The sequence below is a fragment of the Pollicipes pollicipes genome, unplaced genomic scaffold (assembly GCF_011947565.3).
Source record: "Pollicipes pollicipes isolate AB1234 unplaced genomic scaffold, Ppol_2.1 Scaffold_4219;HRSCAF=4965_pilon_pilon_pilon, whole genome shotgun sequence".
NCBI lineage: Eukaryota > Metazoa > Arthropoda > Thecostraca > Pollicipedomorpha > Pollicipedidae > Pollicipes > Pollicipes pollicipes.
The window spans coordinates 11,689,881-11,714,886 of NW_023596448.1; the positions used below are offsets into that span (position 1 = coordinate 11,689,881).

The 25,006-nt window shown below is 64.5% G+C and overlaps 1 protein-coding gene across 2 annotated transcripts in view; it reads left to right on the top strand.

The window, feature by feature from the left end:
• LOC119096070 (UBA-like domain-containing protein 1) overlaps positions 1–24,770 on the top strand; it is a 38,192-nt gene extending 13,422 nt beyond the window's left edge. For both annotated transcript variants that reach the window (XM_037218927.1, XM_037218928.1), the window contains exons 2-4: positions 939–1,022; positions 22,533–22,638; positions 24,087–24,770. In XM_037218927.1, the coding sequence (XP_037074822.1) occupies positions 939–1,022; positions 22,533–22,638; positions 24,087–24,388 (492 nt within the window). In that variant the 3' untranslated portion in view covers positions 24,389–24,770. The remainder of the gene's footprint in view (positions 1–938; positions 1,023–22,532; positions 22,639–24,086) is intronic.
• Positions 24,771–25,006: the final 236 nt, after the last annotated feature.

Genomic DNA, 25,006 nt, shown 5'->3' on the forward strand with positions numbered 1-25,006 from the left:
GCGGCGGCCGAGCCGAGCCCGGGTGCAGCAGCCTCCCGCGGCGGCCGGGCCCGGGGCGGCGGCGCGCCGGACCGGGGCGCCGCCGCTATAACTGGACCCTGCGGGACCGGGACCGGGGCCGGATCGGGCCGGACCGGGGCGCCACCGCTAGCTATAACTGGACCCTGCGGGACCGGGACCGGGTCGGATCGTGTCGGACCGGGTGACATTTGGCCAGCGGCGAACGGCGGCGCCGCGTCCGCGCGCCCTTTGCGCCGTGCGTCCGATTGAAATGCCACGTGCCTGGCTCGGCGTACGGGGAGTGATAGTAACCCGACCATGGCCCCGGGACCGGACGTGATGTGACGGCACTGCGGTGACCCAGCCCATTCCCCGTGACCTAATGGCCTCCGGGGGAGGAGGGGAAAGATCCGGTCTGTCGGCTGGTGCCCAGTCAGTGTTGTGGCGCGCGGCGTTTTTGAAAATGGACTGGTAATGCGGACGTGGGGCCCGGAGCGGCCGAAAGTGCAGCGCATCATCAATTTCTGCCATGGATAGATTTAGTATCGACTGGAAATGACTGGAATGCAAAGGTCAGGACAGGCCTATGTGTATGCTGGTGTTGACATTGGATCCTGATATCAAAGGCTGCTTATAATATTTTACCTCTGACAGGCATGCGCATAACTTACCTCACCCAGTGAGGCTGCATTTGATTGCGTGATCCAAACAGCCAGCTTCTAGAGAAGTGGTGGGTAGTTTGTACCCTCTGTCAGTCTGTGTGACTAGTCACGGCCTTGCGGTCTAGTGGCGGCAGGTCTGGTCGCGGAAAATGTACTCTCGCCCTTCTTACATCCAGCCAGTCTGACTGACAGCCAGACATCCGTCACGGGACCGTCCTCTCGCCCCGTCTGTCCCTGCGACCTGACCTGACCTGACCCGGTGTCTGTGTGTTGCAGACGGCGCTCAGCATGTTCTTCCAGGAGGCGGCCGTGGCATGTAATGGATGCGGCACCAGCAGCCGACAGAACAGCTTCCAGATGGTAGGTGGGCTCGGCGCCCGGCCCCGATAGCGCACCGGCAATCGGTCGTGTCCGAGGCGGGCTCATCCGGCTCACGTGCGAGCGCATTCACTATCGCCCCGGCGGGAGATTGCGGCGCGTCACCGTCACGTCACGGATGGGCCGCGACTGGCGACGCTGACCGCTGAACTCGAACAGCCGCAGGGGACGGTCGTGACCGTGCGCCGGTTTGCCCGCCCCGTGCCCACCTCGAGAGCAGCCGCAGGGGACGGTCGTGACCGTGCGCCGGTTTGCCCGCCCCGTACCCGCCTCCAGAGCAGCCGGACGGCAAGAAGAGCGGGAGAGGGGGAGGGGAGGAGGTGAGAAGAACGACAGAGAACGGGAGTCAGGCTCGTGCGTCAGCTGCAGGATGGGCCAGCTCGGCCTGCGGCGGAGTGAGACATTACCAGGGTGTGTCGGACCCGATCGGCACGGGATCTGGGGGAAGACCGCCGCCAGGACCGCCGCAGAGGCCGGCTTTCGCCGCGAGGACGAGTTATTTTTTTGTCTTTTTGGTGCTGTCTTGTTTTATCCTTTGGCCTCGCTACGCCAGGTGGCTAACGGCTGCTGTGACCTAGCCAGCGCATGGGAGGGTGCGTCGATGGGGGCGAGTCACGTGACGAGTCGTGGATGTGTGTGTGCCATGCAGTGGCGGTGGTCGCGACAGAGCTTCAGACAGAGGAGGCGAAATTCCCTCTGCCCATCTCCGTGCGCTTTTGACCCATGCTGTGCAGCCTTGCGTGGAAGGAAACAAGGCAAACACTCGCCCCATTCACCGCAATTCTTCTCATGATCCGATATGCGGATTGTTGTTCGATGGAAGCAGGGTTTGCTCAGAACAGAAGGGCGGGTTGCATCCTCAATTTGCGCTTACCGTTATCGCGAGTTGCATTTCACTGGAAACACAGCCGTCTTCCAGATGTGATTGAAGAGGGCAGCATGTCTTCGCGCTGGGGAGTCGGGTGGCGACTGCAGGCGTGCTGTGCCGCCGCCGCCACGGGCGGGGCTGTGTCGTCAGTGGCGCCCGATTATCCCAGAGCGCCGCCGGCCACGCGCACGGCGGCCGGCTGCGGCGTATGTCGGCGACCCGTGCACCGGGATTGCCTCACCGCTGGTCCGAGCCGGCGATGGCTGATGCAGCCTGCGCCAGTGGCGAAGGGTGAGAGGCGTAGACCCACTCACGTCGCAGCCGAAGCTCAACTACGGCGTCGTATGGCCGGGGTCGCTGGGTTCACGCGGTTTCTCCGACCCCGACGGTCCGATTAGCATGCAGCACCAAAACGGGGACATGCCTCAAGTGGCTAGTTATGAAACGTGCGACGGTCAGCGGTCCGTTCCAATGCGGCGGCGCCGGAGCTGACCTGGGCGCCGACTGACCCCAGCGTCGCGGCGCTCCAGACTCCAGTCATCCAGCGCGCAGTCATCGCTGCGGCCCGCTCGACCAGGCTTCATCGGGCGGCCCAGCAGAGCGGACAGCGATCGCGGGGCCTGCTGTTTGCGGGTTGACTCAGCGGCACTGGTCAGATAGCGGCACAAGTCATCGGGTGGACTCGAGCGAATCTTTCCGCGTCGCTGTCGCTCCTTAGAGGCTCTCAGAGACGAGCGCCGCACGTTCGGATGGCCAGGCGGCCTTGAGCCGCGCCGACCCGCAACATCTTGTGCATGAGCCTGATACAGATTCGCTGAACCGCTCTCGAGAACGTTTCCGGAAAGTGTGCGGTTGCTCTGATTTAACGAGAAAAGGAAACTTAACGCTGTAGCCAATATGTTCTTGGATACACGCCACTGGCGTGACGTGTATTTAAGACATGGCGTGCATCATGTTAGCCAAAACCATCCCGCGAAGCAAAACACATGCCCCAATGATGCACGTGTTGTTAGTCACGCGGGATTTTTCACTACGAAACGATATTTCTCAGAATTCCTGCAGGCCACCAGACAAGCCATGAAGTAATAGAGCTCCAGCCCTTTCGTGGACCTGCCGTGTTGTGTGACACTCGTCCGTCCATCGCCTGGCGTAAACTCCCCAAGGTCGAGCCAGGCGACAATCAGGGTGTCAGGGTGTCAGGGTGTCAGGCGCCGGCCCCGGCCCGGTGTCGTTGGAGGTGTGCGGTCGGACGGCCCCGCGCCTCCGGTCACAGGGGTGGACCGAGCGGCCGCCGGTCCCGCCTGATTGGCGCCGCACGGCGCCGCGTCGCGCCGTATTGGGCCGCGATCGTGACGTGTGAGGTCCGGGCGGTGACGCACCCGCTAAGCCGCCGCCGCCGCCCCGCCACCCCCGCCGCCGCCGGCGCCGCCGCTTCCTTCGTGTGCCGCCGGCGCCGGCGCCGTGGCGGGCCGGCTTCCGGTCGCCGCCGCTGCCCGGCCGGTCAGCCGGCGAGTACGCACGCGGCGCGTGTTTTTTTGGGTCGTGTTTTTTTGTCGGTGACGTAGGCGGCGGCTGGGTGGGAGCGGGAGGCGGCGCTGAGGATGCACAGTCAACGGCGGCCGCGCCGCCGGCCGGCACTGCCGTCGCCCGGGCCGTCTGCGCGCGGCGCGTGACACCTCCGGCGGCGGCGGCAGCTGCCACTGGCGGTGAATGTGCATTTGCAGAGCCGTGTCTGATGCCGGTGATGACTCGGGATTTGGGGCGCCGCACCCACCGGCGCCCACGTAACTCGGTTCGTCTACAGACACGCCATCAGGCCAAACACATACGGCGCAAAGTAATAGCCGCTTGGTGTTTCCCTTCACGGGTGGTCGGTACCGATCACCTGGTATTGCCCCACGGCTGGTCCGCCGAGGACCGGCCCGGCCGCTGCAGGCCGGCCTGCGTGACCGCGCGTCGGCAGGGCCCCGGCCCGCCCGCAGCCGGCGGCGCGCGGCCGGCCGGTTTTTGCCGCGTGACCTGGATCGGGCCGCGATCGGCGAGGGCGCGGCTGGCAGCGCCGCTGTCAGCGCACCTCGACGCCGTGCCAACGCCATCCGAACGGGGTGGCGTTGCCAGCCTGCCGGACAGACGCGGCGAACTGAGCGCGGGCCGGCGAAGCACGTCCCTGACGCGTGCGAGGGCCCGGAGGCGCCGTGTCGGCGGACGCGTGTGCTGTCCAGCCAGGCGCGGGGAGCACTCAGAAGCTCGGGCTGCAGCGCCTGCAGTCGCGAGCAGGAGCGTGGGGACGGACCCGGCCGGCCTTCTGTGCCTTTGGCTGGGTGAATACAGGTGCTAGTTCCGCTGAGCATGGAGGCTGGTCGCGTGGTCGCTGTGGGTTGGAAGTTTTGGAACGGTGCCGTGTTCTTGTGGGCTGTATTAAGACGAGTTACATTGGGGGTCCTCCGGCACCGACAGGTGATCTCTGTAGTATAAATCGCTGCACCACCAGGGGCAGAGGGTGTGTAGGCTAGAGCCTTCCTTCGGCTTTGTCTAGCGACTAAGCACGGCGGCGGCTGTGCCGGCTGCGGAGGCGGATGTTTGTGCCGCGCTGTCACGGGTGGAGCCCGGCGCGGGTCAGGTCCGCCCCCCCCCCTCCCCCCCCCCCTGGCGGTGCGAGCCGGTGACCTCGCTCGCCGCGTCACCCAACCGGGCCGAGCCGGCCAGCGCACCGGAGTCAGAGTCCGATCCAGCGCACCGGACTCCCGTGCACCGGAGTCCGAGCGTCGGCCGGAACCGGACGCCGTTTGCGTCAGGCAGCGGCTCTCGATTAACGTAATCGGCCCGGACGCTGTCGTGTTTGGCAAGTCATGTGTCTGCTATTGACCTGGCGCGCAGAACGTGTGTCATTCGGTCGGCCAGACCGATCGGGGAGGGGGGGGGGGGGGTCATCGGCGGCGGGCGGCGCGACCAACACACTGCGCTCACGTAAGCAGGGCGTATCCAGGGGCGTATGCAAGGTGTACCGGTGGTGGTGGCTGCCCCCTATCAGATGTCGACAGGTATTTGTATGTGTGTGAGCAAATGTCGACAGTTAAAAAGCAAAGGTAGCCATGTAAAAATAAATGGCCTGAAGACGCGCGAGGTTTCTATACGCGATGCCAAAAATATCGCGCGACTGCGGAGCGTTTTTTTTTCGCGGCTTCTTCGAGCAATTCACATCGTAATTTTGTGATACTAAGGCGGATCTCAGAGGGCTACGTGGACTGGCAGGCGGCCTGTTTTCGGCGGCGGAAAACGTGCCGCCGGCGCTTTTTCGGCGATTTGTGCCGGCCGGCTTCGGTCTGTCATGTCCTGTGGATCAGCCGCCAGCCTCACTCGGGCCGACGAGAAGCGGGCTGCGCTGCGGCGTATAAACTCCGTCAGATTAGCGGAGCCAGGTGCGGCGGTCTTTTACGACGGGTGAAATGGAAGGACCACATGCGCCACGCGGCGCACTCGGTGTTGCCCGACTCGGTCCATGCCGTGACGTGTAACCTTGGCTTCCAGCAGGAAATGAAAACGCGCCGTGCCCCTACGTCGTATGTTTCCACCTTGTGCTTTAAGCGGGTCACAGACGTTTTCCTTGGCATGGCCCGGCTGCTGGCGGTTCTCAAACGAGCGCTGTGCGTGGGTTCCGGCCGCGGCGCTGCGGGCCAGGTATGAGAGCCGCCGGACGCGACGCTGCCAGCTCAGTCGCAGCCGCGGCCGCCGCGGTACTGTTTTAAAGGGCGTTCACCTCGGACCGGCCTGGAGGCCGTCGACAGAGGACAGAGGGCAGGGTGGATACAGAGGACAGGAGAGAGGACAGCGGATACAGATGACAGGACAGAGCGGATACAGAGGGCAGAGCGGATGCGGATGACAGCGGGGACAGAGGACAGATGACAGAGAAGAGACGAAAGACAGAGGAGAGACAGAAAACAGCAGAGACAGAGGACAGAACAGAGATAATGGCAGAGCAGAGGCAGAGGACGGAACAGAGACAGAGGGCAGAACAGAGACAGAGGACTGAGCAGAGACAGATGGCAGGGCAGAAACAGAGGACAGAGCGACAGCGTGCGCGCCCGGCCGCGGCCTGGCAGCTGGCGGTGGTCTTTTGCGCGGGTTTTGGCGAGCCGGCCAATGATCTCGCCTGGCTCGGGCGGGCGGCTTTGGTGACGGCCCGGGGCGATGATCGTGTGACGGATCGATGGCGCGCAGGGTTTTGCCACGTGCTGGCGATCAAGTACGCAGCACGTGTGTTTGTTTCGGTGTATTCGAATGGGACAGTGCCGTTCTATGGCGCTGTGCGAGTTGGCTCCAGTCCCACGCAGCGGCATGCAACACGGCGCGCAGTAAGGCGGCAGGTGAACGGGGCAGGGCTGCGGTGAGCAGCGAGCAGATCTGTGAATCAGTCTTCAGTCTATGAGCTAGGCTTGTACCTCTCCGCACACCTGCCGTGCGGATTCCACACCCGCTGTCAATCAGACTCCAGGCTGGCTTAAACGGACACATCACGCCAGCCGTGGCGCCGTTCGCGCCGCTCGCCCCCGCTCTGTTCCGGCACGAAACGCCGCCGCAGTGGCTAGCTGATGGCCCTCGGTAACGTTGCCGGCCGAGCGCTGGCTCAGTGTGTTATTGACGGCGCCGTTTTCCGGGCCGAAAGGGCTCCCGGTTCGGCGAAGCGGGCTGTTTCGGCCGCGCGGTGTCACGGCGCCGGCACCGGACACCGCCGCCGTGACCTCACTGGTCGCCCCGGGTTGGCGGCTTCACCCCGCCGGCTCTGGGCTTGGCCTGCCTGTGCTGGATGCCGTGCAGGTCTGAATCTCAGGCTGCGTGGTGTGTGTCGGGGTCGGAGACGCAAAATGATGTTTGCTCTTTGAGCGGGAACAGGATGATTGTCCTAAGCTTGAGACCGAGTTGCTGCCTTTGAAGTCCGACGTTCTACCTGTGTGTGACAACCGCGTCCTCTGGCCTCGTTGTGTCGGGGGCCCTGTTCCCGGCCTGGCACGCGTCCTCAGCACCGCCACTATGAACAAATGCTGGACAGACCTACGGAACTTTCGGGCGAATGACTCGCTGCGAACGCACGCCGCTGGCTGTGAGATCCGATTCGGCGGCTGACCTCTCACCCCGGAGACCAGTCCGCCGCTGCCCTCTGACCGCGAACGGCCGACGCCTGACCCAGCCGGTCCCACCGAACGGGGTACCCGCGAACCCTGACCCGGCGCGTCCCGCCCAGCGCGGCGGGGTCATCTGACCCCTGACCTGGCGCGCTCCGCTGAGCGAGCATGCCCTTGACCCCTGACCCGGCACGCACGGCGTGGGCGGAGGGAGCGCCGCCGGCCAGACCGGAGCGGAGCGCGATCGACCCGGCTATAAGCGGAGCTGCGTGCCCGGCCGGCCGCGTCAATACGGCTGCCGGACTCGATGTCGGCGTGAGTCCCTGCCTCGTGCGCACGTGCCGGCAGGACGGACCCGAGGCCGGCTCGCGGCCGTGTTCGGGAATATGACGCCCGGTTGTGAAAGGCCTGTTCTGGCGGCGGCTCGGCGGTCGCCGCGTCACTGCCGACGTGGATTTGCGTCAGGCTTTGTGCATGTGTGTACACATAAATGAGTCACGAGTGGAATTCAACAAAGGTGATGCGGGTAGCCTGGGTGGAAACTGGACCAACGGAGGGCAGGGCATGCGCGCCAGGCTCTGGGGCCGCACCTCACGCGGCGTGAGCGGGGCTCCCGTTCGGGCGCGCCACGGTCCGCGGCGCCGCCTTCGCGGGGGAGTGACACATGGGGTAGCTGCGTCAACACGGGCCGTTCACCCGGCGTTAAACTTCCGTCGCCACTGCTGCGCCGAAAGACGTCCTTGAGAGCGCGTTGAAGGGCGGAATGTCGAGCTGCAAGCTGCAGCCGGCCGACCGGTAGTGGGGCGAGTACTCCGTCTCTTTCCGGGCGCGGCGCCGGCGGTGGCGATCCGTCCAGGGCGTAAACAGACGCCCCATGGCGCTTGAGTGCGGCGAAATGCCGGCATCGGTCGTAAGGTTGTAGGTCCGGGACGTCCGGTGGTCGGTTTGGTTTCCCGCCGTAGCCAGCGTGCCAAGACGACGATACTGATGTTACCAGCGGTCTCGGTGGCCCGTGTGCGAGTGGGCCATTTCTTGTTATGTGCGTTGAAGCCGCCAGTGGCCGGCGCCTGGCCGTATTATGTGTGTTGAGGCCGTCAGTGGCCGGCGTTGTTCCGGGTGACGCCTCCGTCGCGTCGGGTGTCGCCTCCCTCCGTCGCGCCCGCTGCGCTTTCCCGTCGCGTCGGCTCTGGCCAGGCCGCGCCGCATCCTGCTCTCGGAGCGGGCAGGGCCGGTAGAGCCGTCGTCGCTCCTGCGCCCGCCTGGCTCTGTTCGCCGGCCTGTCTTGAATCGGCTCCGGTCGGCCGGCACATGTCGGCGCCCGCTCCGTTCGCCGGCCTGTCCTGAGTCGGCTCCGGTCGGCCGGCACATGTCGGCGCCCAGCTCCGTTCGCCGGCCTGTCCTGAGTCGGCTCCGGTCGGCCGGCACATGTCGGCGCCCCGCTCCGTTCGCCGGCCTGTCCTGAGTCGGCTCCGGTCGGCGGGCACATGTCGGCGCCTCGCTCCGTTCGCCGGCCTGTCCTGAATCGGCCCCTGTCGGCCGGCGCATGTCGGCGCCCCGCTCCGTTCGCTCGCCGCCGCTGCCCGCGACAACTGCGTAGCGCCACTGGCTCACGGCCGCCGCCCGCTCCCCCTCCCTCCCCCCTCCAATGGCTGTAACGAGCGCGTGTGCGTGTGCATGTGCGTGGCGTGTGGGCGCGTGGGGTCCGCCCCGGCCTTGTCGCGCCGCCGCCGCTGGCAGGCGCGCTGCCGGCCGCGCCGCCGCCGCCGTCGGCCGGCGGACCGGTGGAACCTGTCGTGCCGGCACGGGTCGCGGCCGTGGCGGGCCACCACGTGCGCCGCGGCACCGGCCAGCCGGGCGCCGGCCGGCTGCCTTGGCCGCGCCTGCTGGCGAGCGGCGTAGAGGGGGGAGGGGTATCTCCGTTAGGCCCCCCAGTCTGGCCCTGGCAGTGTTGACACGGGGAGATTGCAGTGTCGCGCCGCAGACTGCGCGCTGGGTGACGGTGGTCCGCGTAGCGCAGACGGCCGCAGCGCACGCCCTGACCCGTGCCTCACCAGACTGCGGCCGACGCGGGCTCAGGCGCGTCGAGACTCTGTGGTGTGGGTCACGCGACACAGGGCAGGGTCGGCCGTTCGTCTGAGGTTGTCTAGCGTGAGCTGCTGGGAGACGTGGGTGTCAGAACATTGGCGCTCGCTGGTGACTCCCTTCTTGCGCCTCCTTTTTAGGGAAAGATGCTAAAAAGAAGCAGGACAGGGTGTTTCGAAACTCGTTGACAAAATCGCATCGGGTCGGTCTTTGTTTCTTAGTGACGGCGAGCTGCTAACGGCCCACATCGGAGACGAGGAGATAACGGATTCCGGGATATCCTCTGACGAGAAGTAGGACGTCGCTGGCCCCTCGATGAGGTCTGGCCTTTCGGAGTCTTGGTCCGGTCTGCTGCCGTCCGGCCCGGAGACCACACAGGCCGCGCAGGCAGTTCCGTCTGTCTGGTGTCCGGGCCGGACCGCCTGCCCCTCCGGCGTACCGGTCCGGCGCTGCGGCGTTCTGCGCGGTGCCCGGCGCACCACCCTCGCACCTCAGTTTTACGTAGAAAAGAGAGGAGAGGAGTCCCCACTGAAGAGCCACGCCGTCCGCGGAAGGGAAGCGACGGAGAGACGGAAGCGCTCGGGGACTGTGCGTGGTCCGCTGGCCGGGCGTGCCCGCCACACATGGCCGCCGGATGGCCGAGGCGGACGTCCCGTGCAGCCGTGGCGTGCATATCCAGCGCAGCCGTGGCGTACGGCGCACCGCGCCCTGATGAGGGGCATGATCCATATCCGCGACCTTGGATCTGGCGCTCATGAAACGGTGAATCGTAAATGCCCGCGGAATGCCGGCGTTCGAGTGGAAAAAATGGTGGCTGGTTGCAGCTGTAACGTGGTGGAAAACGTAAGGCGGGGCATTTGTGATGCTCGGGAGCTGGTACGGGCTCTGTGCAGACGCCTAAGCCTGTGGCTGTCCGGTGATAACGCTAGAATCCCGTCTGGGATGTTTGGCTGTCGGTGGGATTCCCAGGTTCGGTGAAATGACGCTGTAGCTAGAGCGATGTTACGTGTTGTATTGAAATCTCGCCTTGGCTGTTGATTTATATTTGTGTTGCATTTATATCGTTGCTGGAGTGCCTCGAAGTTCATTTCAGGAAATGGCCTCATCCCTAAATCGTTTGAGCCCGATACGGAGCGTCCGTCCGATGTCATGCGCAACGTTACAGGTTGCATCGCACTCTTACGGTGCGTAAGGTATCTTTTGTTGTCGGAAGTTGTTGTTGCTGTTGTCTCTTTGCATTGTTATAATTTTGCTATCAAGATGAATATTACGTGAGATTACTCCATTATGACATCGTTTTAGGTAACAGCATTGCAATTATTGATTACACATAAGATAACAAGGCGTCGGTTTTTCAGAATTTGTGAGGAACACAACTTTTTCAACATGTTGTCCTCGTTTCAGGAAGAGTTAAGTTAAGACTTTGTTTGTAGGCCCGGTGCGAGCTGACCGGGGTCGCCTTCGCGTCAGTACCACGCATGTACCCATCTCCCTCCGTGGTCGCGGGATGCTGCCCCCGAGATATTTCGGGCTAACAACGTGCGTGCGTATGTGTCTGTGTGTCTTGTGATCCCCTCCCCCTCCCCCCCCCCCCATCAGCGCACAGCGCGGCCCGACTACGCAGCTGTCCCACTTCGAGGCCAGAGGCGCGGCGCGAGGTCACGCACCGTCGCACCCAGACGCACCACCGGGCCACGTGGCCGCCGGGACCGTCGTAGCCCAGATGTGACGTCACCGGCCGGCTCCCGGTGACGTCACACGCAGCGTGCAGACGGCCACATCGCGAGCCCCGGGTGCAGCCTGGCTTTGGGGAGGGGCATGACCCCATTGATAAGCTGCGCCTCTTGCCAGATGCCGAGATACTCAACGAGCCCGGTAGAACTTGAAATCCCAAATTTTGTGTGATAGAAAGATGTGCATTCACCAGCCTCTCTGAAGTGGATTTTCTGGCTTCCATATCAGTATACTTAAAATGTCGCAGGAGATAAAACGACGCAGATAAAGGCGGCAGGCTACGTGACCAGAGTCGCTCATCTCCTTGACAAGTGGGAGGTCAAGATAGCCGTAAAGGTTGTGTTGTTCGTGATCGCTGATACTTGTCGACGCGCCCAGGAACTCCGGACCGCTGACACCAGCTTATTCTCGAAAACATTTCTTTCGAGACTCGCCGTGAGCTTCGTGACGACGACCGTCTGTGGGGAGGGAGCGGTCGGTTTTCCCGGCGTCCGCCGCGTCGTCACCAGAGCCGTCGGAAGGCGTGCCGGGTGGCGGTCAGGCACCTTGGCCAGGGCCGACTCCACGCATGGGTCCAGCCTCCCCGACCGCGAGCCCACACAACACCGAGCGGGCAGGCGGTCAGGGCAGCGAGAGCATGCACCCGTCGCCGCGAGAGCTACAGTCGGATTGTGTAACGGAACTGGCTGCTCGGATCAGCGACGCGGCCCGCCGCTGCGCCCGTTCGCCCTCAGCGCGCCCCCAGCCCCCCGGCTCTGCACCAGGCGTCAAATTCTAGGGACGCCCATGCTGGATGGCTAGTGGTTTTGCGCATGATATCAGATGGGTATTGATAATGTGTTGTACAGGACGCAATACATGCATATGATGGTAATAATGACGGTTTCATCCATAACAACATGAAAGCAATGTTCATCCAGTCGGCCGTCTGTGGCATGCGAGGGGAAGCTGTCGTATGCGGCATACATTTTCATGGGCAGTCCTGTTAAGGTTTGCGGGGCGGCTGTTTGACCTTGCACCGGGTATCAAGAGCGGGCCTGCTCTCACTGGACCACCTGCGGCGCGATCGGTCGGCGCGCACCGGTGCCGATGCGTGCTCGTGTTCGTCCCGATCTGTACGTCTGGGCGGCGCCGTTGAATCGCGCGGCTGAGAGCGGCAATCGCGTCATGGGCACGCACGCACTGCCACGGAGCTCGGCCGCCGACGTCGGGCCGGCCGCGGCGGCGGCGGCCGGCCGAGAGCGGCGATCGCGTCTCGGGCGTGCACGCACTGCCGCGGAGCTCGGCCGAGCCGGCGCCGGCGGCAGTGCTCGTCCGAGCAGCGGCGACCGCGTCCCGGGCGTGCACGCACTGCCGCGGAGCTCGGCCGGGCCGGCGGCGGCGGCGGTGCTCGTCCGAGAGCGGCGATCGCGTCTCGGGCGTGCACGCACTGCCGCGGAGCTCGGCCGGGCCGGCGGCGGCGGCGGTGCTCGTCCGAGAGCGGCGATCGCGTCTCGGGCGTAGCACGCACTGCCGCGGAGCTCGGCCGGGCCGGCGGCGGCGGCGGTGCTCGTCCGAGAGCGGCGATCGCGTCCCGGGCGTGCACGCACTGCCGCGGAGCTCGGCCGGGCCGGCGGCGGCGGCGGTGCTCGTCCGAGAGCGGCGACCGCGTCTCGGGCGTGCACGCACTGCCGCGGAGCTCGGCCGGGCCGGCGGCGGCGGCGGTGCTCGGCCGCCGCTGACGATGCTCGTCGCGATCGATGCTGGGCGGGCGCCGAGTCGAAGGGTGTGGCTGCGTGTCGTGTCCTCTCTCCCCCCCCCCCACCCCCCACCCCTCCGACGGTGGCGGTGGAGGCGCGGCCACCAGGTGGCGGCGTCAGGGTGGCCCCGCGTCGGTGGCGGCTGGTAAGCTGGCCGTGGCCGCAGGTGTCATCAGGAGCTGGAGCTTGGGAGGGGAGCCTTTGAGGCCGGTCGGATGTGCGCGGCGCCGGTCTCAGCAGCGCAGGCTGGTGCAGGGGGCCTGGCAGGGGGCCGGCCGACAGACCGCTCCAGAGAGGCAGCTGTCGGCGGTTCAACAGGCTGATGTCCACAGCTGTTGGGGCTCAACAGGCTGGATGGGGTGGCTCGGCTGTTAGCGCGTTCGACAGGCCGCAGACGGACCTGGCCGTGTGATCTGTGCCGAGGTCTCGGTGTGATCGCTGCACGCTTGTCTTGCGCACCGACTGAGTCACCCGATCTTACTTGAAGGCGTTTGCCAGTTGCATTCTAGGTGATCGCGAGGAGTGCGATAAAGCGATTCCATCTTGCTGCTTGATATGCCTTCACACGAATGAACAACCGTATGCTTAGGCGCGGAAACGTTTGGTTCTGCAATTCGATAAGCCGCACAAGGCGTTTGTCATGCGAATGCGGATGATACGAATGAATTTGACCCTGTGTGCTCCTTACCCAGCTGCCCCCCCCCCCCCCCCCCCATACAGGAGGGCTCCCAGCCGCGCAATCCTGATGCCCATCATGTAGTGGCCACCAGCGTATTGTGTCAAATGTGATGGAAATGGAAAATGTGATGAAAAGGAAGATATGCATGTGGAGGCAGTAAGTCTCCTGCAGTGAATCAGAGAACCCACTGAATTGTGTAGGGGACGCATTCGCTTTTGAATCAAAGAAGTGCAGGGAGCACAAAATGTGGCTCAGATTGTTATATTTCGTGTTTCTTGCATTTATATGAGTCACAAGGCAACTTGTCTCGAATGCAAGCAAAGATGCAATAGTAAGCGGAAAATAAGTGCGATAAGTGGCGCTTTGTTCAACATATCGGGCATGCGCCCGCGGCGCCCTTGATCGGGTCATCGCTTGGCCGATGTTCTGGCGGCGGCGGGGCAGCATGCCCGAGAACTGACGTCACAGACGTCACCGGCGGTTTCCCGTGTCCATAAACAGCCGGGCGGCGGTGTAACGCGAGCCTCGGTCAGGCCGTGAATGAGTGAGGCCGCACCCACTCCTTGAAGTCGCCGCCGCCGGAGGCCTGTGGTTCTGCGGCTGGGGAACTGGGACGCTCCGACGCTGCGGGCCTGTTTGTTTTTCTAAGAAGTAACAGCGCCGCTGTCAGAAGGGTCGCCGTGTCATCGCTGGTGTCGCGTGTGCCCGCCGCCTCGCCCCATCCTGACGCCCCGCCCCCAGCCAGATAGCGGCGCCGATACCAGCCACTTGGCCGGTGCCATGTTTGCACGCTGCTGTGTCCGATGTCGGCTCTCTGGCCGCCGCCGGGCTCGACGCCGTCGCCGGCGGGGGGGGGGGGGGCGTCAAGGTCGCGGCCGGCGGGGGACGCCTATTTCCGGCCGGCGGCGAGCCGATCGACGCCAGCGGAGAGGGGAGGGGAGGTGGCACGAGCAGGCGGATGTACCGACCAGCACAGGCGCCGGGAGCGGCTGGTAGTGGTACTCCGCCCAAACTAGGGACAATGGAGATGGACCGGGCGCGCCCTCAAGTCTGCAGCGCGCGCTGGTGGTTGGCCGGGGGCAGTTCTTGCGGCGGCTCTCAGGAGCGTGCGGGGCGTGCGGCGGCTGTATCAGCAGGGACGTCTGTTCAGTGGATGAGGGGGACGAGTCCGGTGGAGGCTACGGTATGGTTCCGTTCTGTATCATTACACGATCATCCGGTCTGCATTTCGTCATCGTGTGGCGTCTATTTGCGGGCCAGAACATCAGGAGGTCGGTGCAGCGGCTGTGACGGCGCCAGCGTTCCACCGCGCCGCACCGCGCCTCCTGAGGAAAGTCACTCAGGCCTGGCCTGAATTAGCCCAATGTTGGCGACGATTCTGCGCGCAGCCGTGACGTGCCTTCAGAGCGGTGGCTGCTGGCGCTGGCGCTGACGCTGGCGCTGGCGCTGGCGCTGACGCTGACGCCACAAGACTGTCAAAAGACTCGCCTGCAGACTTGCAGAACCAGTCAGGCGCCTGCTGCTGCGTGGACGGGCGAGATGTGATGACAGATGTGACGGCTATCGGCTGGTAGCACATGTGCTGCGTGGACGGGCGAAGTGTGATAACGGGTGTGACGACTGTCGGCTGGTATCACGTGTGTTGCGTGGACTTGCGAGGTGTGATAACAGGTGTGACGGCTGTCATCTGGTATCACATGTGCCGCGTGGACGGGCGAGGTGTGATAACAGATGTGTCGGCTGCCAGCTGGTATCACATGTGCTGTGTGGACGGGCGAGGTGTGATACCAGCTGTGACGGCTGCCAGCTGGTATCACAGAGATAATACCGAGAGCTAAGCTGACAGACTCGGACAGCGCCGGCGGTCTGCTATGGTGAGTCTGGGCAGTGCGTTGGAGAGTCGGACTTGCGTGAGAATCTGACCGGCCGAGTTCTGACCGACGCAGCGATCGCCCGCTTATTCTCGCATATCATGGCCTGGCAAATGGCCATTGATGAGTCTGATCACGTCAGCTGATTTCAGTTGCGAGGTCGTTTAATGGCTACGATTTACGGTTTGCAAGCTGTGACCGAAACATTACGAGCAAAACGCAAACACGTTGGATGAATATTGGACGCAATAAACGTCCCGCCCGTGTAGTTTACATGGACCTGGTGGTTTAAGCGGCGGCGCTGTGTATCCGAAATCAGCTTTGGAAGGGGGGGGGGCGGGGGGCGGAGGGTTGCATTGGCGGCCTTGCGGTCAATTGCTGGCGCACTTTTGCGTCTAGTAGTTTAGTATTTGATTTGAGTTTTGGCTGGTACTTTTGCACGCACTGCAAGTGGTTGGGCGCAAAATGACCATTGAAGTCGACGCGCCCGAAAACACCAATGAACAACAACAAACACTGCAGCTAGTTTCAAGTCCTCGTCTGACGTTGTTGCTGAGACCTGACAGAAATCGTTAAAAACGCCCAAGGCAGACGGATTGTACGTACGGGACTTGCTTGCTTCGTACGGGAACACATGACCGTCTGCACACATCGAGCCCTACGTTTGCCAGCACGGTTGTTTGTGTTCTACTCCGTGAGCGTCCGTTTGTCTGATGTCGCCGCCACACTGCGCCGACGGGATCCGGACGGCTTCTGCTCCGTGAGCGTCCGTTTGTCTGATGTCGCCGCCACACTGCGCCGACGGGATCCGGACGGCTTCTGCTCCGTGAGCGTCCGTTTGTCTGATGTCGCCGCCACACTGCGCCGACGGGATCCGGACGGCTTCTGCTCCGTGAGCGTCCGTTTGTCCTGATGTCGCCGCCACAATGCGCCGACGGGATCCGGACGGCTTCTGCTCCGTGAGCGTCCGTTTGTCTGCTGTCGCCGCCACGTTGTGCCGGCGAGATCTGGACGTCTGGTGTTGCTGCCACGCTGTGCCGGCGAGGTCTGGACGGCGTTTCTAGCCATGTTGCTCAGCTTTTCGCAAACTGAATATTTTACGTTTTTCATGGTAGTCGAATGGAAATGTATTGAACTTCGGGTGTTATTGGGATACATTGAAAAAACTCGTTTGTTTAAGCTGTGTGCATGCGAATGCTCAACAATTTATGCAGCTCGAGTGTTAAAGAATTGCGTTTCCGGTTGGTGAAATCTGCATGAACCTGCAGTGGACATTGGCGAAGATATTGGCTTCCGGGAGCGTGACGGCTGGGCCGCTACGTTCGGAGCTACTCTCCCAGCTGAAGTCAGGGTCACTGGGTCTGCGATCTCGCTCTGAGAACCTGCCGCGCCGCTCTCCATGTGCATTTTGAGAACGGCTGAGGCCGGCGGCCCGTTAGAAAACGGCGCCGCTTTCTTTGGAGAGCGCTGTCCGTGGCCGGCTTGGGTGGTGGCTCAGGAGGCATGCCCGTCACGCGCAGCGGCGGCGGCAGCTGGAGCGGCTTCGGCGTTCATTCACCGCACGCAGCGTCCTGCCCTGAGCAGGCCCCGCGGCTGGGCTCAGCTGCGAGCAGACGTCCCAGCCCGCACAGGGACCTGCCGGGGCGATGTCGGCTTCGGTGAGATTGGGCGACTCTGTGGTGGGGCTGGGTCTATGGCACCGGTAAGGTTGGTGACCCAGTCAGTCAAGGGCGGGACTTGATGGCAGAGCGGCTTTCCCTGTCCCAACGGACCAAGCGTTGGGGCGGGTCTGCCCTGGTTGTTGGAGTTGTGACGAGCTGGCCGGCGGCGCCCGCCCTCAGCGAGCCGTTCTCTCGGTATTTCTCCCCGCTTCCGGCGCCGCCGGCTGCGGCTGTACCCCCGTGGCTGGCCGGCGGCGCCCGCCCCCAGCGAGCCGTCCTCTCGGTATTCCTCCCCGCTTCCGGCGCCGCCGGCTGCGGCTGTACCTCCGGGAGCTGAGCCGGGCCTCACGTGTGCCCACCTTAAGGAGGGGAGGAGATGAAACAGGCGCCAGGCTGACGTTCCGGAGGGAAGTGACGCCACATGCCGGAGACTCAGACACAGACGTGTATTAAAGCTGTTCCCAGTTGGCTTGCGGCCATGATAGCCTCATGTCTAAAAAATAAGGATACCTAGAACATGATGGTGACCGGTTTTGGACCCTGGTCTCTGGGACGGAAACTGGTCTGTGTCTGTGGGCTGGTCCGTGTTCCGGGCTGGAAGTGGAGCGGGACTCAGCAGAGCGGCCGCTGTGTTCCTGTTACCTACTGAGTCCGTTATGAGTGAGCCGTGATGTCCGCCGCCCAGGGCCGAAACGCTGACCAAGTTCGGGTGGGCAGAGGCTGCCAGAGTGCCCGCGAGGCCACGAGTTTGTCCGCCATGTCGACAGCGTCACTTCCTCCCCCTTCATCGCCGTGCGGTGAGACAGGAGCGCGCGGCGCCAGCTGCTGGGGCCAGCAAATGGAGCCATCGCCAAGCCGCCTGCCACAGAGGCAGGTGATTTGTTAACGCGTCCCCTGGCTTCGGCTTGGGGATCACCCCCATGTTCACGCCGACGATGCATTGGCTGGACAGCGCATACTTGGTACTAGGTATGAGTGTTGCGCAAGTTAAACGCATCTGAAGATCGTCGCTTTTCCGACATTCAACACCACCCACCGACCGGCGTTCCGAGCCGCCAGGCACGTCCGGCGCAGTGTGACGGCCTCGGCCGGTGGCCGCAGCCGGGGCCGCGGCTCAGGAGTGGGCCGGCCAGCGTCGCTGCCGCTCTCGGCGCCGCCGGTCCGCCGTGTGTTGACCCGCCGCGCCAGAGCCAGCGCGGGTGACCCCGGCCGGGCGACGGGCGGGTTGCGCCGCCGCTCGCCGCCCGGCCGCTCCACTTCGCCCCCGCACAGAGCCGCCGCCGCCGCCGCCGCCGCTCCAGGCGGCCTGCAACGCGCAGAGGCGGCGCCAGCCGGCGGCGGCGGGCGGGCCCGTCTCGCGACGGGTCGCGCAGCCTGCGGCGCTCGGAGGCGCGGGTACGGCCCGGCCGCGTGCGCCGCCGGATGTGACGGCCGCGGCGCTCCACCCAGGCCTGCGCTGATGCCGCCCCTGCGCCGTCGGCCGGCTGGCAGCGCGCCGCGTCGTAATGTTGCGCCGCGCCGGGTTAACGTCCCCGGGCGGCGGCGGCGGCGGCGGCGGCGGCGGCCAGACGGCGGGCCGCCCTCTCCTCCGGCCGCACCGCGGCACGCTGACGTCACGGCACGTGATGTTCGTCTGGCGGAGCCGCCACGTCGGTCAAACCGGGCGGCTGCGCTGGAGCCTGCAGCAGCAGTGCGCAGCTCTTCGGGGCACGTGAACCGTTATGCTTGTCCAGGATATGCCGTGGTACCGATAACCGATATGCTCTTCAGCAGTGAGATTTCTTGTGCGCGAAGCCTGTCGAGGTCCGGGTGGCCTTTCGTGTCGGGGAATTCAATAAGTGTCAATTGCGCTCCCGTTCGTGTATCGGCATCACGTGTCATAGTGACAAATCGCGCAGACATCACCTGGCGCACATATGAGCGTTGCGTGGAAGATAATGGCGATTCAGCTGCTAATGCACGGTTCACTTACCGCACTTTAAGGCCGCGGGTTTGATGTGTCCAAACGCAAGCTCTGGGATGCACGCGAATTCATCAAAGCGCCGGAGCGCCCGGCACCAGATCGCCCGTTTCCGGCCAGTGACCCTTTTCGACTTGTCCGTGACGCTCATCCAGTTGGCAATCAAACAGGGGTCGTTCCGCGAACGTTGAAAATACGGCCGCCCTGGCTGGAAGCCGCGCGGCCGAGTGCGAGTCGCCGCGCGTGCGGTGCAGTTTGTGCTGAAGTTTATTTTGAATGACTGACGAGAGTCGTTGATTTTGGGGCGCAGGGTTTGTTGTATGTGTGCGTGTGTGCCCGGAGCCGGTCACTGGAGTTGGCCGCTGCTGTTCGTCGGGTCAGTTTCCCCCGGCCGTTTGTCAGACTGGCCTGCGGAGCTCCGCCCGCCCTGGAAGGCTGGTTCCACCCGCCGCCGGGTGCAGAGCACGGCGCCAGGTTCTCGCTGGGCGCGGACGTCGTGCCAGGCGGCGGCGCACGCGCACGGAAACTCGACGCGCTGTGCGGCAGCCGGCACGGCAGGCGGGCAGGCGCTTGTGGAGGTGTGGTGTCGCGCTGGCCGGGCGGGGGCCGCCGTGGCGAGGTCCTGTTTTGGCAGGTGACGAAGGGCGCGGCGAGGGGGGAGACCCTGGCGCCGTCCCCCGCACAGCTGGGCCGGCCGGCGGGGTGCGGGCTGCCTCGTGTGGGCCCAGTCAGGGGGCGCCTCGGGGGCTCGCCGCTGCCACTGGCTGGGGACGGCACGGCACGCTGGCCCTGAGAATGTGGACGCCGAACAAGCCTGGCGCCGTCGGCGATGACCGAGGCTCCCGCCGCCGCCGCCGCCGCCGCCGCCGCCGCCGCGGCCGCCGCCTGGGGCCGCAGTATCTGTCTCTCCAGCGAACCTGGAGCCGGGCCGGGCGGGACTGGGCGGGACTGCACGGCGGTCCGGCTGTCAGCGGTGCGACGTCTCCGCCAGCGTGGCGGCTGCGCGTGTCAGTGTGGCCGGGCGGCGCGGAGCCCGGGCGGTCATTAGCTGGGACTGGCTGACCTTGCCTCGTCCTGCCGCCGGTGTTTTGGGCCTTGCGCAACGCCGCCGCGGCCGCCACCTGGCAGGCCGCCGCCGGTGGCTGGTCGCCGTGTGTTCGCGGCCTGGTGCTGTGTCCGCGGCAGGGGCTGCGTCCGCGGCCGGCCGCTGTGTCCGCGATGGGGACTATCCGCGGCAGGGGCTGTGTCCGCAGCGGGGACTGTGTCCGCGGCCGGGCTGTGTCCCGGGCAGACGCGGTAGACAGGGACGTGGCGGAGGTCGCCCGGCTGGCTCGGCTCCAGCGATCGGCTCCGATTGGCTGCGACGCGTCGCACGGCCCGGACCGCGCCCCGTCGACTGGCCGGTGTCTCGGCGGTGAGCGTCAACAGAGCCCACTGCGGCGTGGCGCGTCTGCGGACGGGCCGCGCGGTGACCTTTGCATCGGCGGTAAGCCGGCCGGTCCGGGCGAGCTTTGGACCGCCGCTATCGAGGCGTCTGGCGGTGGCGGCGGCGCTTTGCGCTGGGACGTCGCGCGTGTACGCTGGCCGCGTCTAAAGCGAGCCCGGCCGGCGCGTGCTGCGTCGGCGAGCCGGTGCCGCTCCCCTCCCGTCTGCGCGGCCGTGGCTGTGGCTGGCGGTGGGAGAGCGGCGCCGCCGCCGCGGGCGTCGATCCTACCCTCCCCCTCCCTTTCCCCTCCCCTGCGCTATCGAGCGGCGGCCGGCTTGTTTTGGACGGTGGTTGGCGTGGCCGCCACCGGCGGCGCTGGCGTCGCGCGTGGCGTGGTGTGCCGGGCCGGCGCGCGCGGTCACGTGGCCCGACACGCCGCTTGGCCACGGCGCCGGCAACGACCACGTGACACCCCCGCCGCCGGGAGGGCAAGGGCTTCGCGAAGGGCCAACGACAGAGTGTATCGGTCCGGGAACGATGGCGCGCCCGCACGCCGGACGGCGCACGATCCGTGTCGGAGTGGCGCGGTCATCCGACCCAGCCTCGTCCCCCGAGAGGCGATGTTTTGGCTCCGCGCGTGCCCGGTGAACCGCCGGACCGGTTTCTTTGTGCGCTGGCTGTTGGCCAGCGGAATCTGCGCCGGCTGGCTAGCGCCGGCTGGTGCTCATGGGCCTATCCGTGGGAGGTGGACGGGCCGGCCTGCTGTCAGGGGACCGGTGTGTAATGACCACGCGGTGGAAGCGCGAGGCCAGGGTCGTTCGGCGATCGGCTGGGCTGGACGGGTCTCTTCTCAGGCGCTGGTTGGGAAATGGCCCATATCGATTTGGTGTCAAACACTCAGAATTGGAGTCAAATCATGTGGGATGTGCGGTGTCGGTGTTTGATGCGCAGTAGTTGGGCGAGCCTCGTGTTGAAGGGCTTCGAAATGTAATGGTATCGGGCCGTGATACCGGTTTTGGGTATTGTCTTGTAGCCGGATGGGGGATCGCATCGCACTGTGTTCCACCCGTCGACCCATCGAAGAGCCGGCTCCCTGCTGCTGACTGTTGTGATGGCGGTGGTTGGGCAGTATCGGCTGGGCCGCTGGCGGATGTGCTCGGCGCGGACGCGCGGCGATCGGCTCAAGAGTTGTCACAGCTTTGTTTCTGTTTCCCGGGAATGACAGCCGTTTGTGTCAGGAAACAGCCGCCTCCGCACCGCCTACATAGCATGCGTTACAAAGCAGTCCAAGGGCAGATGCGTGTGTCCATGTGTTTTGAGTGCGTCCCACCATCGCTGCCTGCTTTTCGGGGCCATCCTTATCATGGGGTCACTGCGTTCGCTCAAGGCTGATCCCACTGGCCAAGGTGACAGAGACAAGATCACACTCCGTCCGTCTGCTATCTACCGCAGCGATGTGTGGGGATCTGCGGGATCAGCGGTGTCCGACTCCACTGGACACGTGCGCGCGCGGCAGCATGCATCGCATCCAATTTCCCGGAGGCGGCCATGCATAAAAGACGACAGACTGACGCGCCCTCCTGTTGATACCTGGGGCTGTGGCGCCGCGCCAAGACAGCGCGGCGCGCGTGGCGCATGGGGCGCTGACGCGTCCGGCGCCGCCGCGCCGGCGAGCCGCTGCTTGCCGTCAGTCAGCAGCGAGGCGACACCAGCGGTGATTGGACTGAATGGTCGACCAGCTCGGCCGCCGGGCGGAGCGCATCTCCGAGCGGTGGTCGGACAGTGCGGCCGCCGGGCTTCACCTGCGGCCGGGGGCAGGCGCGCAGTGTCTCGCGCTGGTGCCGAGCGCAGGTGTGCGCTGGCGCGGCTTCCGGCCGTTTGTTTACACTCGGTGCCTCCATTCCGGTCTTTTTTTGTGGCGTAGACCTGGGGCCATTGAACGGGGCGGCCGGGTGTGACGCCGCGCAACCGCGGCGCCATCTATAGGCAGGAAAATGAAGCTGTGGTGCGCGCGCAGAGGGCACGAAGACCTTCGGAGTGGTCTTGCGTCGATACTGAAAATCTCATCTCATCTGTTTCTGATGTGAAATCTGTATGGGTGGCCCAGCTTGCGCCTGTGGTAGCGTATGAACCTTGATGTCAGTGTGTTGTTGTGCTGTATGTAATGATCGCTGAGGGCGTTGAAGCGCGGCCGTGCACCTCCGGAGCCTCACACAGCCTGCGTGGCCTGGTGACCTTCCGGAACGTGGGATAACTGCTGTACATATGGGGCTGCGCACACTTGAAAATCGGTGCTGCTGTCGGGTGTTGGCCGCCGCGGTGCTGACGGCGCCCTCCGTTTTGTTGCAGCTGCAGACGCCGGCCAACACGCCGGCCACTCCTCCCAACTTCCCCGACGCGCTGATGGCCTTCGGGAAGATGTCGACCAGCGACAAACTGGGCACCAGCCCCTCAGGTGAGCGCGCCCAGTGTTCATGTGTCCGTGTGATGTTTGCCGCTGCGCTGTGTCCATCGGTGACACTTCTGGGAACTGATCAGTTCCGACGTCTGGTGTGCATGTGAAGTAGTAAAAATGAGTGGACAGGCTCTCGATGTTATGGGGATCAGGGTAACGTGTGGCTTTTTTTTGCTTTGGACGTCGTGAAAAGTCCAGTATCGTTGCTGTTTTTTGGAATGACGTTCGTGAACCTTATACAACGCCAAGCCATGTTATGCAAGCCTCGCTGACCGGCTATGTGTGACTGTAGTTCTGGAAACGGCTTCTTAGTGCTGGTATGACTTTTTCCTTGTGGCGCATTTATGTGCTGTTAATTGGCGACAGCAGTTGTTTGTTGTTCTGTGTGGCTTTGGTGTGTGACTGATGCGTGTGTTTCCTGCTTCCCGATGACTTAATAACGCTGCTGCCAGCCCTAGCCGAATCGCCACTCTGACTATAGATTCACCGTAACAAGATGAATCACGTTGAGATGAATGACTGAGATTAATGACATATGACACGAGAGGTGCCTCCGCGACGATGTAATCAGAGCAGTTTCGTTCTGAGTGGATCCCTTTCTATCCCGGTGATATGAAATGTACCGCCGACGGGTTCGGGCTGGGAGGAATCGCCGAGCGTGCGTCTCGACGCCCTGACGGCTGGGGTCCTCACGTTGTGGGCATCGGTCAGGCGCAGGAGGCGGGCCCGACTGTAGAGTCCATCTGACCGGCTCGCTAAGAAGGCAAGCCAGTGCAGATGCGGTCGTGGCTGTCCTGCACGGCCATCATAGACGAGAGTTGTCAGATTTATGTTTCGTATCTCCTTTGCGTTGTTCCCTGAGGTCAGTCACCCAAGGCATCGACAAGCTGCGACTTGTTATGTCATGCGCTCACATACAGAGGCGAAGGCGGATGCCCAAGACGGGAGGAGGGCGGTCCTTTTATTTCGTCTTCTAGTTGCACGCACTTGGTCGGCGACGTTACCGTTTCTTATCTGTGGCTTACGGGTCGATTTGAGCCGGCTGGTGTCGATCTCTATGGTGTATCTCTGTTCCAGCTGACGTGTTTCCTCCATCAGTCGGTTACGGGTCGTCGCTGACGCTTGTGTCCACTGTCCAGCTGTCATGCCGCCGTGCCGGAGTAGTGTTATCGACAGCTGTCCCCCGTTTAGATCACATACGTTCTCACGCGCGGGGAGTCGTTTTTGGACGTGTGACCTTAACTTGGCTGGCATGTTCCCTCAGCCGTCTGGGGTGAGGTACATGAGGTCCAGATGAGGTCTTTATGTAGCTGACACATGTCCGTTGTCACACAAGTCGCAAGTACCGGCACCTGTCCTGTGTTCGCCTGTGTCATCTGTCTCCGCTCCGGTTGACACGTGCTCTCACCTATGTGGTGTCACTGCTGACGCCCGTGTCACCCTTTCAGCTCACATGTCGACCTCTCCCGTGACGTCGATGATGCCGCCTCCGCCGCCGCCGCACAACCCGTTCGGCTCGCCGGCCAGTCACAGCGGCTCCTTTTCGCCAGCCAACCATAGCGCAGCCATGTACGGCTCGCCTGCCAATCATGGTGGAGCAGCCTTCTCGCCGGCCAGTCACGGGCCGACCATGTACGGCTCTCCGGCCAATCACGGCGGCGCAGGCTTTTCGGCGGCCAATCACTTCGCTTCGGCGGGCGGTGGCCCGCGGGCTGTCAGTCAGCCGATGCAGGTGGAATCGCGCAGATAAGGCTGGGCCCCTGGCCGGCCGCCGGTGGCCTACACACGCGGCACTTAACACAGGTACATACAAACGCTGGCAGACCTGCAGAACCGCGCACCCTGCACCGGAATCAGTAGGCCACCGTGCATCTAGAGAGATGTTAGCCCGCCGGCGGCGGCGCTCCGAAGCAGCGGTGACCGCAGTCGCCGCCAGATGGCAGTGGCCGACGGGCGCCTGCGTTCGGCGGCGGCCGGGCCGCCCGAGCCCGCCTGATCTCCATAGGGCGCGCTGCCGGGTCGCCGCACCCGCCGGCGATCGCCCCCACCCCTCAGCTCGCCGGTGGCTCTTCGCCGATTGCTCAACACCTCACGCTTCGCGCGGCGGCCCGCGGAGCCGAGTGCGGCCAGCGCGTGCGGCGCGCCCGTCCCGGAGCGGGCGCGCGCGGTCCGGTGTTTACCTCTTGCGATCGGCGCGGCGCGGCGCGACGTCGCGTCGCGTCGCGTCGCTGAACTGCTGATCTCGAGCGCGGCTGGCGGCCGAGCGCGCGCGCCGCCGCCCGCCGCCCCGCCGCCCGTCTCGGGCCGATTTGCACCCGGTGTCCTGTCCTCTGTCGCGGTGCGCCCGCTGGCGTGCGCAAGCCCGTGT